Raw genomic sequence first — 14,273 nt, forward strand, 5'->3', positions numbered from 1 at the left:
CGTGACTTGGTAACGCCGCCGAAGCCACGCAACCATCGCTATATATCCTCCATCCGTCATCCAGCAATTGATTCCCTTTGCATCCTTGTCTTGCGAGCGCGCAAAGCTTCTGGATCGCGGAAGTTGAGACCTTGCCTCTCCACCAAAAGCGCCACTACAGTCGGGTCTTTGAGGTCTGGTGCTTGTGCCGCGCCTGCCTTTTCTACTTCTTGCCTCTCGCCCTTGGTGTGCCTCCGTCCCGTGCGAGTGCAACTCCGGTCCGCCCGCGATGGAACCCAACCCAGCAAACATCGAGCCCCAAAGCGCCAAAAACCTCGAGACGTCGTCTTCAGAGCCCCGCCGCAACAGCTATGCCGCCACCGAAAAGAGTCGCTGGGAGAGGCTCTGGCCTGTCATTGCTTGTGGAGCAGGTGCGTGCCCCCACGCAAATGCGCTACCACCAGCACTGACGTCGTACAGGCCTGTTCAGTGATGGATATCTGAATAACGTGAGCCCAAAATCCCTGTTGCGTGACCGACCAGCCCAAGCGCAGTCAGCCGTTGTCGAGCATTGTGACCGAAGAAAAACTGACATGCTGACGACCGCATTCTGTTCGTGCCGTGGCTATAGGTTATTGGATCCGTCAACACCATGCTCAGCAAGATCTACCCGACCACTTACGCCCACAGCTCCGCCCAGAACAACGTCTCCTCCATTACCTTCGCCGGCACCGTGGTTGGTATGCTTTTCTTCGGCTACACCAGTGACCATTTCTCGCGCAAGTGGTCCCTTATGGCCTCCACCCTGATCATCATCCTGTTCGCTATCCTCGGCACCGCTTCTTACGGCGCTGGAGGCAGCCCCGGCGGCCTCTTCGCTGCCCTGACTGCATATCGCTTCTTTCTCGGAATTGGCATTGGTGGAGAGTACCCCGCTGGTAGTGTCGGGTGTGCCGAGAGCACTGGAGAACTGAAGAGCGGGACGCGTAACAGGTGGTTTATCTTGTTCACCAACGTTCAGATCGATATCGGGTGCGTTCGCAACCCCTGGTCAGCATCTTCAACTCGCTGACAATTCATGTCCAGATTCGTCATTGCAGCCATTGTGCCATTAGTTGTTGTGAGTATCAGTCGACCTTCCACACTTTCTTGCCGTCGATGGAGACAGACCCGGATACCGCGCGTGTGACAAGCCACTTACTGAGTTTTGACTACTAGGTCCTCGCAACGTCTGAAGACCACCTCCGCGCAGCATGGCGCATCTGCCTGGGCATCGGCATCATCCCACCGCTCTCGCTCCTCTGGCTGCGCCTCAAACTGCAGGAGCCCGAGGCCTACAAGCGCGAGTCCATGCGCGACACGACGACGCCGTACTGGCTAGCGCTCAAGTACTACGGCTTCCGACTCTTCGTTGTCTCACTCATCTGGTTCATCTACGACTTCTCGGCCTACGCCTTTGGCATTTACAGCTCGACCATCATCTCGAACCTGCTCGGCAGCGACGAGCGGCTGTGGAAGTCGTTCGCGTGGAACGTGCTCATCAACTTCTTCTACCTCCCCGGCTGCGTGCTGGGCTCCTTCCTGGCTGACATCCCGTGGCTTGGCCCGAAGCGCACGCTCGCACTGGGCGTCATACTCCAGGGAATTGTGGGCTTCATCATGGCGGGTTGCTACGAGAGTCTCGAGAAGCCGGGGAACATCGCTGCGTTCTGCGTCGTCTACGGCATCTTCCTCAGCCTAGGCGAGATGGGGCCGGGTGACAACATTGGCCTGATGGCCAGCAAGATCAGCGCCACGAGCATACGGTGAGTTTTTGCCGTCGTCTCTTCTTTCTCTCTCTCTCTTCCCCCCCCCCACTCCCTTCTCTGAACTCTCCCCATGTCGCCCCTCCCCCAACCAATTCTTTCCTTTTTACCTCACCTCTCCCTAACCATTTATTTATTTTTTTTCTCACACACAACAGCGGCCAATTCTACGGCATCGCCGCCGCCGTCGGCAAGATCGGCGCCTTCGTCGGCACCTGGGTCTTCCCCGTCATCCAGGCCAACGCGCCCGACAAGACGCGCGAGGGCCAGGACCCGTTCAGGGTCGCGTCCGCGCTCGCCATCTTCGCCGGCCTCGTCGCCCTCTTCCTCCTGCCCGACGTCGGCCAGGACACCATCGACGAGGAGGACGTGAGGTTCAGGGAGTACTTGGGCAGGAACGGGTTCGATACGGGGTTGATGGGGTTGAAGGAGGCGGGGGGTGGGGTCGGGGTGGAGGGGGGGAAAGCGTAGGTGAGGGGGTGGGGGGGTGGTGGTGGATGGGGTGTGGGTTGGGAGTTGTGGTATTGGGGGAGAGGTGTGTTCTGTATGTACGAATATATGGTGGTGGTGGTGGGGTTTATGGAATGGAAGATGTGTAGGGGCAATTCACTTGAGACCTCATGGGAAGTTCCAAGTTCGCCTTTCCTTTGTTGAACAAGTGACGATAGAACACATGCCAGGCCGATCTGGGTTTTTAAATTCTCGACTTGAGTATCGCGTAGAACGAAGTGCCTGAGTCACCAATGGGACGACGAAACCACGACAATCTCGATCAAGCATAAGCTTCATTATCCGGGTATATAAACAAGAAACTTTTTTAGTCTTCCCAGCAAGCATATCAGTGTAAAAGAAGAAACCACCCATCAACGCACAAAAACGCCCACCACATGCATACATACAAACGAAAGTGCCCCGGCACCTCCAATCTACATCTTCCTGAAAGTATTCCCACTCGCGCTCCTCCTATTATCCATCCTCTTCCTAGTCCTGCCATCTTCGCCCTCATCAGCCTGCCTGCGGGGCTGCGGTTTCTCCCTGCCCTTCGGCGCGAACGTGACCTCCTTCTCGCCGACGACGGCACCGCCACCGCTGCCGCCATCTCTGCGCTTGTTGTGGCTGTTGTCCTTGAGGTTCGCGGCGCGAGCGCCGAACGACTTGTCGCGGTTGTTGCTGAACTTGTTCTTGTCCTTCTTCGACGACGACACGACCATCTGCGGCATGGGGCGGTGGCCGGACTTCTTGTAGCTGGATGACGAGATGCGGCCGGCGTTCTTTTCCTTGTCCTGCTGAGCGGGCGGTGCGGCGTTGCGTCTCTTGGCGGGCTGCTCGGCAACGTCGCTGTCGTCGTCGTCGTCGTCCTCGTCGCTGCTGTCGTCGGAAGATGCGCCGTGGCGGCGGTCGTCCAGAGCCTCTTGCTCGACGGCGGTGAGGCCTTGTGGTTTCTTCGTGGAGTTCGTGCTCGGGTTGATGGACTGGAACTCGCGGCTGCCCTCGTCGACCTCGAAGTCCTCGTCCTGGAAGAGCTTGGCGAAACGGGAGTCGGTGAGCAGACGGGCGCCGGCGGGCTTGTTGTCGGGGGCGGCGGTCTCGTCGTGGTCGTCGTCGACGACCTCCGCGTCCTCGTCGACGGGCTTCGACGGCGCTTGCACGGCGTTTTCGTCGTCGTCGTCCCCGCCGCGCTCGAGCACGCGGCGTGCCTTGCGGCGCTCGTTCTTCTCCTCGCGCTCCAGCATCTTCTCGGCGAGCCTGCGGTTGACCTTGACCTGGACCTTCTTGTTGCCGCGGATGCGGCTCTCGCGCTCCTTGTTGATGCGCTCCTGGATGCTCTTGGCGCGCTGCTCTTGCCACAGCTCCGGTTGGCTGATGAGCCGCGCCTCCTCGTACAGCTTCTGCGCGACGAAGTAGCCGTGCATGTACGGCCGCAGCAAGCTCGTCGTGCCGACCAGGTGCGCCATGTTGAGCTGCTCCAGCTCCTTCATTGTCAGGAACTTGTAGTTGTCGTATACCTCGCCGACCTTGTGGCCGCCGAAGGCGTTGGGATCGTCGGGGTCCTCGGCCATTTCTTCGACGACGTTGTCTAGGAATGCGCTCCACTTCGGTGCTGGGCCAAGCTGGGGGATGAAGAAGGCGTGCTGCTGCTTGCCTTCGTTGGCTGTAAGGAGCATGCCGCTGTCCTTGACCCACTCGACGTGGTGCATGTCCACAGCTGGCTCCACGTGTGTCCAAGGCTTGCCGTCTCTTTGATCCCAGATCTTGATGATACGCTTGTCCGACGTGAGGATCTTGGGTTCCGAGGTTTGCTGCGCGGACCGGGTCTTGAATTGCAGGAAGATGATGTCCTGGATCGGCAGGCCAAACCCCTGGTCCTTCTTCAGGAGCGGCACGGGAGACCGCAGATCGTACAGATGAACCAGGCCATTGGATGTGCCAGAAGCAAGCGAGAGGCCACTGCGGTCGAATTCGAGGGCGGTGATACCGACCTTCTCGTCGCCGTAAGAAGCGTTCGGGGGAAGCGAGAGTATGCCAACGCGGCTCCGTGATCTGGGATCCCAGAACTCGACTGTGCCTAGTGAGGTGCCGAAGCCCAGGAGGTTGTGCGACTCCTCCGCAATTGCAGCGACATTGACACTTCCGGTATTGATCCCACCCTGCAGCGCGCCGCCACCCATGCTTGTGTAGTCATCGCCACCGACGTCAATCTCAAACGCCTTCATAAAACGTCCAAGCTCCAGGTTCAAACGAAAGACCTCGCCCATGCCATCCTCGTTGACGCCGACAGCGGGGACGAGGGCCTCGGTGGAGCGGCGGTCGTACTTGAGATCGCGGCCATAGCGGGGGATGCGGGTGGTATAGTGAAGGCCGCCTGGGTTGTGGAACTCGAGGAAGCGGTCGGTTTGCAAGTGCAAGGATTTGGTGTAGTCTTCGGAGAGGAGCAGGAAGGTCTGGTTGATGGTGTTGGTGTGGCGGGCATAGGACAGCGACAGGTGCGGCAGGTAGTGGGTATGGATCTGCGGCTTGTAGGTGCCGGTGCTCATGAGCCAGTCGCCATCCTCGCTGACGCGCACGCACTGGCTGGCTTCCTCGAACTCGAAGTCCTGCAGCAGCTCGATGCGATGGGCATACTGGGCGTCCTGCTTCAGGCTGCGCTTGCGCTTGCGGGCGAGCCAGTCGGGCAGCGGGCGGGCGGTGTCGGAGCCCGAGACGGTGTAGACGGGCACGTCGGAGTGGTTGGTGACCTTCATGGCGCGGGTGACGAGAGAAGGCGGGTGTTGCGCGCCGCAGGAAAAAGTTACCGCGTGTAGGGCTGAGGCGGCCCGAGCTCAGATGCGCACGGGCCACCCCAGCAGACCCTGTGGGCTACAACCGCATCTCTCCCGCTCTCCTCCCCATCCGGAGTCCTGACTCGACTCGCGGCTCCGACGACCCCGCCGACTGGCCGAGCCCAACCTAGTCCCGCGCCCCATCACGGGCAACAATGCTCGTTACGACCCGCGCCGTTCCTCGAACCTCCATCCCGAATTCTGTCCTCTTGTCCGCTTCCAGACGGCCACCGGGCCTTCTCACGTGCCGCGCCGCATGATCGACGCCCCGTCCCAGCTTCCGTCCGACGTTGATGAAGACCAGGCTCGCCGTCGACTGCGTGCATCCTGAGACCCTGTTCCCCTTCGACGTTCCCTGACCTTGCCGCCCCATCCTGATGGAGTCCATCAAAAACAGCACCACAAGCGTGTCTGCCGTCGTATGCATTCCCGCCACATGTTCACTTTGACCTTTCCCACGCTAACGTCACCCAGCATGGCTATGGCGTCGTTTCGTTCCGCACCTTCTCCGCCACTGCCTCGGTCGACTCCCCGACCGCCAAGGCCGCCGAGCTCGACGGACTGCGCTGTGTCGAGGCCCGTTTGCGTGAGGCAAGGCGACTGGTGTACGTCGATAGGCTCAAGCAATTGTTGTGGCTTTTTGAGCCTGGCACCAATCCACCAGCACTGGATCATGGCTCTCTGCAGAGTCAACAGCTGAACGGCCTCCAGTTGGCTGGTATGTCCACGGTCCGCCGTCAGATCCTGTGCCACGGTCACTGATCGCTTCACTAGCTCAATCAGAAGGCGAGCTCAAAGCCGCTGAACTCGCAAGGTTCACCAATCGCCCACCAGCCTCCCAGTCAGGGCTCCAGCACGCTTCTGCTGCCAGCAATACCCGTGCTCTCCAAGCTGCCAACGCCCGTGCCTTTCAAGGAAACCAGCATGCCGGTGGTGCATCGGCTAACGGCACCGATGCATCTCGCCAGCATGATGCACTTTCTGTCTACGAATCTTTCATGTCCGCTGTCATTGGTTCTATTTCCTACAACCTGTCTCGCTTCCATCATATGATACCCCTGAACTATCGTACTTTTGTTTCTTATTCCAGAACCGCGAACCCGGCCGACAGGTCTGACGACGACGATGACGACTCAGCCGTGCTCGGAGGACTTGGCTGCCTCCTCACCACCTTAGACGCACATTTGTCCACGGCCGGGACCTTGGTAATTTCTACTTCCGTCTCAACCACCAACAATGTCTACCAACTTGAGAAAATCCTCACCTTGTACGATGTCCATGATGACTTCCTGGGCGAGCTTGTTCGAATCGCTCCTTGTGGCATTATTGCCAGATATGTTGGCCATGAGACGTCTGCTGTCGGTAGTGAACACCATGGCTTAGGTACAACAAGACGGTCGAGGGCAACCCAGCAGTGGAAAACGGATACTTTGCGATGGCTCCGTATGAAAGGCCTTGTCCTACCAGATATGCATGAGGAAGGAAAATGGGTGCGCATCCAACTTCAGCCTAGTCAGCAGGCACCGAAAGATTTGAACGATCCCTCTACCTCTCTTTGCCGCGAATGTCTCTGGCCCGCTTCTCTTTGCTTCTTCTACAGTGCTGGAGGAGGCGGCGGGGACTTGGAATCTCTCGAAGAGCTCCGTCCGGCCGGACAACAGGACGACCAGGACCCCGGGGTGGCGTGGTGGCAAGGACCTGGGAGAAGCGGGTTTGCGGACCCCTTGTGGCAAGCGTACAACTGGTTTTTGGGTAAACCGGAGCGGAACAAGGCGATTGAAGCGCGTAAAAAGGCACGTCAAGCACAGGAAGACAACCCACCGCCAGTCGCCGAGCCTACGATGGCATATCCTTCATCTCCCCTCTACTCCCGGGGCTCAGCATATGGGGACTTGCAGGGTGCCAGTGGAGTATACCCAACACCACCGGATGCGGTTTTACCTCCCGGTGCTGGTGGACATACGACTATGGATGGTATTGTCATGGGGCCAACGACCCAGGATTCTCAGAGTCACGCGGGGCAAACAAGTGCTGGCGGTGATAACTTCACGCAGCAAGAAAACACGGGAGCGGCTGATGCTACACCTGGAGAGCACATTGACCCAACGAGGGCAGCAGACACACCCGCCGGTGGGGCCGCCGATGGTGACGATAACGACGACCTTTTTGAGGACATGGATGAAGAGATGTTTGGCGCAAATGATGTTACGGAAGCCGACTTCAATTTCTTTGACGATGGAGACGGCGGGTTCGGGGACCTCATGGACGTATCCCAGCCAGCAACATTTGAAGAGCAAAAGCAGAACAGTAGCCCCGCAAATACCAGGTTCGAAGGCGTATCGCCAATGATCCACGTGGTAGACGCAGAGCAGACCGAACTCGAGCCCTCAACACTCAAATCAGAGATTGCTACTACGCCTGCCCCACCTGAAATCGACGTCCAAATGACTGAGATGGAGGAACAACCCAAAGCCGAAGACACACCCCCTGATCAAGGATTCGAAACGAATGAGGCTAAGAACGAGGCTCCAGAGGAGACTGCGATCATTCGAGAACCTAGCCCACCACTCAGTCCAGCGCGGATCAATGAAAAACTGTTCGGATCCCCTCACATCGGTGAAGCGGAAACAAAAGTCCATGATTTTGCCAAGCCGAAGGCGGAGGGTGGTGCACTGTTCGACACGGTAGACTTCAGTCAGAGGATGCAACTCGCGGATTCCAAGTATGCCGCTGGTGGTCAATTCTTCTTTTCTGGAAAGGACCGCGATCCAAGTGCGCGTGCACACTCTGGACAGCTTTCACGCCCGACCTCTTCAGCACACTCAGCCACTTTGGAAAGGGCCTCAGACCTCATCCGAAGTATCGTCGCTCCGAAGCGCACAAGCGACGACTCATACATGAAGGATGGCGTCTCCGAGGACAGCGACACTTACAGCGATGTGTCCGTCAGCACGGGCTCTTACGATGAAGATACGGGTTCCACAATGCTTCAGGACTCTGGTTTACTGGTGCCAAGTCAAAGAAAACTGGGTTCTTCGACCGCTGGGACTCCGGTGGTTGGTACGCCCGGCACGCTGCAACTTGACTCGGGTAGTCAGGTTGGTGATGGTGATAATTTCGTGCCTGAGTTGCCGCCACTTTCATCCCTCGAGCCGACTCCATCCGACTGGTCTCTGGCTGGTCTGCCCCCACCGATGATCAAGGTCAGACGTCGATACGGGGCGGACCCCAGGTCGCGGAGGGGATCATTCTCACTCGCTTCAGCAGCTTCGACGCCTTCCTCGGATGGCCGTTCAGAAGCTGTCGCGGACGCACCCGCGCTCAACTTGAAAGAGATTATCAACATTACTCAAATGCTTGCAGACCAGATCATCCACAGCACGCTGGATTTGATTATAGAAGAAGGGGAATCAAATCAAGTCTGCTCAAGAAACCAAATTGGCTGGCCTCGCATGCTTGCACCGATTCAAACGGTCCAGAATGCCGTCAGGGACCTCTTTCAACAGACCAACGAGTGTGACATGGTTAAATACGCATCTATTCAGGATGTCATGCCCGAGTCCGCCGCTGCGAAACAAGCCCAACAGAAATCTGTGCAACGGCGAGCCACCACTGCGGAACCTCACGGAAACATGTTCTTCTCCATTTCAACGCCTCACATCCGTCTCCGACGAGGGGAAGATACGTGGGACGTACTTCCTCCGGCTCTCTCCTTTTGGGAGTCTCTCGGCCTTTCGCCTACAAGTGGCCCCAAGAATGTCGTGGCTTATTGCGTGTATCCATCCAGTGATCAGCTGAGCGACCCCATCACAAGCTTTCTCGATAACATCAGCATGGCCTACGAAAGCAGCAAGTTCGGCACGCACGTCCGTGGTCCTGACATCGAGCATCTGTCCACCGGTGGCCTGGTGTCTGCCCCGATCAACACTCACGAGAGCGATCACTGGAAACCAACCACTCAAAGTTGCCTTCAGTCTGTCCGCGATACTTGCTCGTCTCTGGGGAGACACCTTTCGAGAATAGACTTCAAGAAGGTTACTAAGCCTGAAGACTCCTCTCAACCGGATGCAGTGGTTGTATATCTCATCAATCCCTTCTCTGATCCGCACAATCTCTGGCAGCTCTGCTCCGCCTTTTGGGCTTTGTTCCAGGCGTATCTCCCTTCGCCTTCTAGCCGAGTATTGGATGAGTCGAGACCCGAGCTGGTCCTCCAGCTGGTTCCTGTTAAATGCATAGCGTCTTTTGAGGCACCTGTAGTCCTCGATCCGAGTCTTCTGGCGAGACTCGCCCGTGAAGTCTATGATAGATGCCCCCCGAAGGAGCCCAGCACTGACCACACCACGCTCAGCATCTACTCAGCGCCTTCCATCCAGCTTGAGGAGACTCTTCCAAAGTCAATTCCTTTCAGGTTGACGGCGGAGCCTCCCTCAGACCTGCTTCACGAAAATTCCTATATTCACGTGGCTTATGCGGTAAGCGTGGACGGCTCTTGGCTCACAGCGGCTTGGACAGATAACCCAGGGAAGCATCAAGCTACTGCTTCGTACTGTCTGAACAATCGGACTTTCGTTGAGGTTGCGCGTGAGATCCACCAGACATCACTGGAGATCATGTCGGCTCGACGAGTAACCTGGAGACTCTGTATCGCAAGGGCTGGCGTGATGGAGCGCGACGAGCAGGACGGTAAGACACCCAGCTATGCTCCACCAAGCAAACGGCTGATTTGCATCCAGCATGGCAAGGACTCGTAACGAGTCAGTGCCCACTCGTGATTGGAACCGCGTTGATCTCGGTCGACCCCAACCCGCCATTCTCTATAACATCGAGCCTACCAACCCTCGCATCAGTTGCGAACCAGAACTCGGGCACCGCAGGCGTCTCAACGCCAGGAGGGAGCACGCCACAGCCTGGTGTCTCCCCAGACGCCCACGGCTTCACGCCCGCCGCAACCCCGTCCGACAGCAACACCAGCGCCCCGCCAGCGGCGGACCCGTCCAACGACCAGGACGCCCGCCTCGTCGATGTAACGGATGAGTCGTGGGGCGTCATCCTCCAACACCGCCTCCACAATTCCAACTCCACCACCGAGTTCCGGCCTGCCCTGGCGAGCGGCTACCTAGTCAAACGAGGCGCCGACGGGAACACCACAGACACCAGCGGGGGTGGCAGCAGGACGGACCACCCAGAGCCCCCGCCCCGCGGGCCCATCGCCGTCGGCGTCAACCTCCTCTGGATCGGCAGCACTCCCGGCGGCCACCAACCCCAGCGCACCGCCGCCGCCGCCGCTCAGGCAGCAGCTGCGGCAGCGGCCGCGGCCGCGGCTGCGGCTGCCCAGCACCCACACCACGTTTCCCCCACCCCGCACAACCCGAACATCAGCATCCCACTGCAGCACCTCGAAGCCACCGCGGCCGCAGCCGGCGGCAACAACAACAACAACAACTCCAACCCCAACTCCAACGGGAACGGCGCTGCTGCTTCCGCCGCCGCGGGCACCACCGGCGGCGGCGGCAACGCAAGCGGCGCCGCCAGCGCTCTCCCTTCTCCCGGCGCCGGCGCCGCGTCCGGGCCGGGCGGAGTCATCGTCGGCGGCGGCGTCGGCGGCAGCCCGTTCGCGGCCAACCAGGCGCGCACGACGTACGACACGGTGCTGAAGGAGTTTTTGATCACGTACAGGGGGCTGGGCCTGCTGGCGCGGCTGAAGGGCATGCGGGGCACGCGGGGCGGGGCGGTGCCGTGGCACGTGGCGGCGGCCATGAGGGGGGTGGAGGCGTTTGAGCGGTGTTTGTAGGTAGGGGTGGTGAGGAGTTGTTTTTTTTTTTTTTTTTGCGCTTCGGGATGAAGGGTTGGAGGGTTGGGTTGGATGTGGTGGTTTGTGGATGGAGGAGGGTCTGGCACGGGTGGTTGTTTTACGGGTGGGTGGCTTTGAGAATGGGCCCTGCTCTTTTTGCTCGTCGCCTTTTCCCCAGGCGATGGAAATCGATGGCTGGTGAAGTGAGTAGGAAGCAGAGACGTGAATGGGTATGGGTGCGTATGAGAAGTCAGGTAGCAGGTGTAGTCCTGAAGAGATTGGCAATATAAAATGAATTTTCAGTCAGTCACGAGTAGGTACCGTGTCTTTGGATTTCGTGAGCGCACAGCTACAAGTAACGCGGTTTCGGTTTTGCGATGTCAAATTTCTCGCCTTTGTTTTTCAATCGTCTCTCCCACGGCAGTTATGGTCATCTTGCGATATCCAGCACACCAATAACGGCATTCCGAGCTTTGATACGACGAGAAATGAGAGTTCTTTGCACCGAGAACACGATACATCGCTTCTAAATTTGCAAATACAGGCGTAGACATGATCGAAACCAATGAACAACACGAACGCGCAAGGAAAGATTGCAGTATGGTGTTTTCTGGGGAAGGTGCCGAATGCGGTAAGGCGTTGGACATGCTCGCAATGCCGATCCAAAATCACCTCATCTCAAGCCGCCCACAGCAACCCCGCAACTCTTGCTGCGCCAATGGCTGATGAAGCAGCCAAGACACCCGCGAAGCTTTCGCCGCCGAGTTTCTTAGTGCGATGAGACTATTCATCCCGCTTCTGATGTCAAGCCGACCGGCCGGGATGCAGCTCCATTACGCCCGGCGTATTTGACTGCTGCTGTCATCTACACTTTTTCTCTTCGACCTTTCTCCCACTTTCTACTGCTTCAGCCCCGTCGTCATCGATAGAGCTTGAGTGTGGTGTCGATCTAATGGGATTTCGTCCTTCCCCCGGTTGATGGACTGAATACGCTATCGCCACCCACAAACAAGCCGCATTCTTCTTCTCTGGACGCGGCCGTCTTTCCTGAACCTTGACTTGAGCCGCTGTTCTGATTTCCCCTAGCCGTCTCGTCATCAACACAAGCCTGTATTCGCGCCTCGGCTCGCGAACCTGCTCGGTTGGAAAAAAGGGCTGACTCCACAGCGGGGCGTTTCTTTCTACCTTTATTTAGACGGCATCCACACATTTGCTGCGTGTTGTGTCTTGCCGTTTGCACAAGGCTGCTCCTCCCGCCTGTCAGGACGTCACTGCCACGACTCATTGACTGCAGTCGAACGACAAGATGGCAGACCCAGCGCCGGAAAACGAAAAGAAGGTCGAGCAGCGGCCCGACGGCGACGCCGTCTCCTCGCCGGTGGATTCTGACGTCGACTTGGAGGCGAGCGACATCAACGAAAAGGCGTTGCTGAGAAAGCTGGACATCAAGTTGCTTCCTGGACTCGTCGTCCTCTACCTACTTTCCTTCCTCGATCGGAGCAACGGTGAGTCGGAACACTCCTGACGGCAGCCCACAAAACTAACGCCTTGGAAAGTTGCCAATGCTCGCTTGGAAGGACTGACCGAAGATTTGGGAATGAGTGAGTCCCGAGTCTCCGTTTGTCCAGGTGGAATAGGGCAAAGCGCTAATGCTGCACAGCCGGAAACCAGTACTTGACGTCGTTGACGCTGTACTTCATCGGTTACGTTCTTTTCGAAGTCAGTACCACTCCTAATCCAGCGGCTGAGAAGACCGAGTGCTAATCGCCTCGTTGAAACGGACAGATTCCCTGCAATGTCATCCTCAAGCGCACCACTCCCAAGATCTGGCTCCCGACGCTCACCCTCGTCTGGGGAATCGTGTCGACTCTCATGGGCATCACCCAGAACCTGTCCGGTTTCTTCGCGGTGCGCTTCTTCCTCGGCGTCGCTGAAAGCGGCCTCTTCCCCGGGGTCGTCTTCTATCTTTCCATGTGGTATAAGAGGCGCGAAAGAGTGTATCGCGTCGCACTGTTCTTCAGCGCAGCCAGCTTGGCCGGCGCGTTCGGCGGGATCCTAGCCTACGTGAGTCGATCTCATCCACACCTTCCCATCCCCTCGCACGTCCGCCTAAAACATCAAGAAAAAGCCAGCCAGCCAGCCAGACAACCAAAACCACTGACACGCCACCCACCACAGGGCATCGGCAAGATGAAAGGCGTCGGCAACCTCAACGGCTGGCGCTGGATCTTCATCATCGAAGGCCTCCTCACCATCGTCGTCTCCCTCCTCGCCTATCTCTTCATCGCCAACTACCCCTCCACCGCCCCCTTCCTCACCCCCAAACAGCGCGCCCGCATCTCCGCCCGCCTGACCGCCGACTCGGACGCCACGGCCGCCGAGCCCTTCTCCTGGTCCCCCGTCGCCCGCTGCCTCCGCGACCCCAAATGCTGGCTCTACGGCCTCGCCTTCCACACCCTCTCCCTCCCCCTCTACACCCTCTCCCTCTTCCTCCCCACCATCATCAAGTCGCTCGGCTACACCGCCGCCCGCGCCCAGCTCCTCACCGTGCCCCCCTACGCCCTCGCCACCCTGCTCACCGTCCTCGCCGCCGCCGCCTCCCAGCGCCTCGACGCCCGCGCCCCCTTCATCCTCGCATCCGCCGCCTGCGCCGCCGCCGGCTACGCCGTCCTCCTCGCCAACCGCGATCCCGTCGCCCGCCCGGGCGTGTCGTACCTCGGCACTTTCCTCGCCGCGGCGGGCATCTACCCCGCGACGGCGCTCGCGCTCGCTTGGCCGGCCATGAACGTCGCGGGGCAGACGAAGCGCGCGACCGCGTGCGCGCTGCAGATCAGCGTGGGGAATCTGGGGGCCGTGCTGGGGACGCAGTTGTATCGCCCGGCGACGGCGCCGCGGTACGTTTTGGGGCATGCGGTGGCGTTGGGGTATATGGTGGCGAATCTGGGGGTGGTGAGCGTGTTGTGGTGGGTTTTGGTGAGGGAGAATCGGAGGAGGGAGGGGGTGGTGGCAGCCGAGGGTGGGCAGGGTGGTGGGGGGCAGATTGAGGGTGATGATGATGTGAGGTGGAGGTTTAACGTTTGAGGTGGGGGTTGGGCTGTTTGTTTTGTCGAGGGGTGAGGGGAGTGTGAGAGATTGGGCTTTCCCGGCTCTTTCGACTGGAAGAGGGGAAGGAGCGGTGCGTGGGATGGGTTGGACGCAAGATGGGAAAGGCGGTGGTGGCTATTGTATTTTGCCTGCGTCGCTAATGAGTGATGTCTCTCTTTTTTTTTTTTTCTTGATATACCTGGGTAGAGCTTTCTGAGTTGGTAGAGGCGCTGTGAGAAAGGAGCGTGGATGCGGGTGACGTATATATCATGGCATATTTCGCTTCCTTTCAAA

General features: G+C 58.6%; 4 protein-coding genes across 4 annotated transcripts; 3 read left to right on the top strand and 1 right to left on the bottom strand.

Moving 5' to 3' along the window:
* Positions 1 to 268: 268 nt before the first annotated feature.
* Positions 269 to 2,255, top strand: BKCO1_6200023 (mfs phospholipid transporter; the record flags this gene model as incomplete). Its single annotated transcript, XM_020278059.1, has 6 exons — positions 269 to 410; positions 460 to 488; positions 611 to 1,011; positions 1,066 to 1,099; positions 1,198 to 1,784; positions 1,943 to 2,255. The coding sequence occupies 6 exons, from the start codon at positions 269 to 271 to the stop codon at positions 2,253 to 2,255; spliced, it is 1,506 nt and encodes a 501-aa protein (XP_020126574.1).
* Positions 2,256 to 2,710: 455 nt separating this feature from the next.
* Positions 2,711 to 5,026, bottom strand: BKCO1_6200024 (wd repeat protein; the record flags this gene model as incomplete). The annotated part of the gene is made up of 1 exon (XM_020278060.1): positions 2,711 to 5,026. The coding sequence occupies one exon, from the start codon at positions 5,024 to 5,026 to the stop codon at positions 2,711 to 2,713; it is 2,316 nt and encodes a 771-aa protein (XP_020126569.1).
* A 455-nt stretch (positions 5,027 to 5,481) lies between these two features.
* BKCO1_6200025 (mediator complex subunit med13) lies at positions 5,482 to 10,895 on the top strand (the record flags this gene model as incomplete). The annotated part of the gene is made up of 4 exons (XM_020278061.1): positions 5,482 to 5,523; positions 5,579 to 5,822; positions 5,879 to 9,787; positions 9,838 to 10,895. 4 exons carry the CDS (start codon positions 5,482 to 5,484, stop codon positions 10,893 to 10,895), a joined length of 5,253 nt encoding a protein of 1,750 aa, XP_020126568.1.
* Positions 10,896 to 12,201: 1,306 nt separating this feature from the next.
* Positions 12,202 to 13,976, top strand: BKCO1_6200026 (mfs transporter; the record flags this gene model as incomplete). Its single annotated transcript, XM_020278062.1, has 5 exons — positions 12,202 to 12,400; positions 12,452 to 12,496; positions 12,556 to 12,614; positions 12,681 to 12,959; positions 13,074 to 13,976. 5 exons carry the CDS (start codon positions 12,202 to 12,204, stop codon positions 13,974 to 13,976), a joined length of 1,485 nt encoding a protein of 494 aa, XP_020126571.1.
* Between the last annotated feature and the right edge of the window lie 297 nt (positions 13,977 to 14,273).

Source organism: Diplodia corticola (assembly GCF_001883845.1).
Source record: "Diplodia corticola strain CBS 112549 chromosome Unknown scaffold62, whole genome shotgun sequence".
Taxonomy (NCBI): Eukaryota; Fungi; Ascomycota; class Dothideomycetes; order Botryosphaeriales; family Botryosphaeriaceae; genus Diplodia; species Diplodia corticola.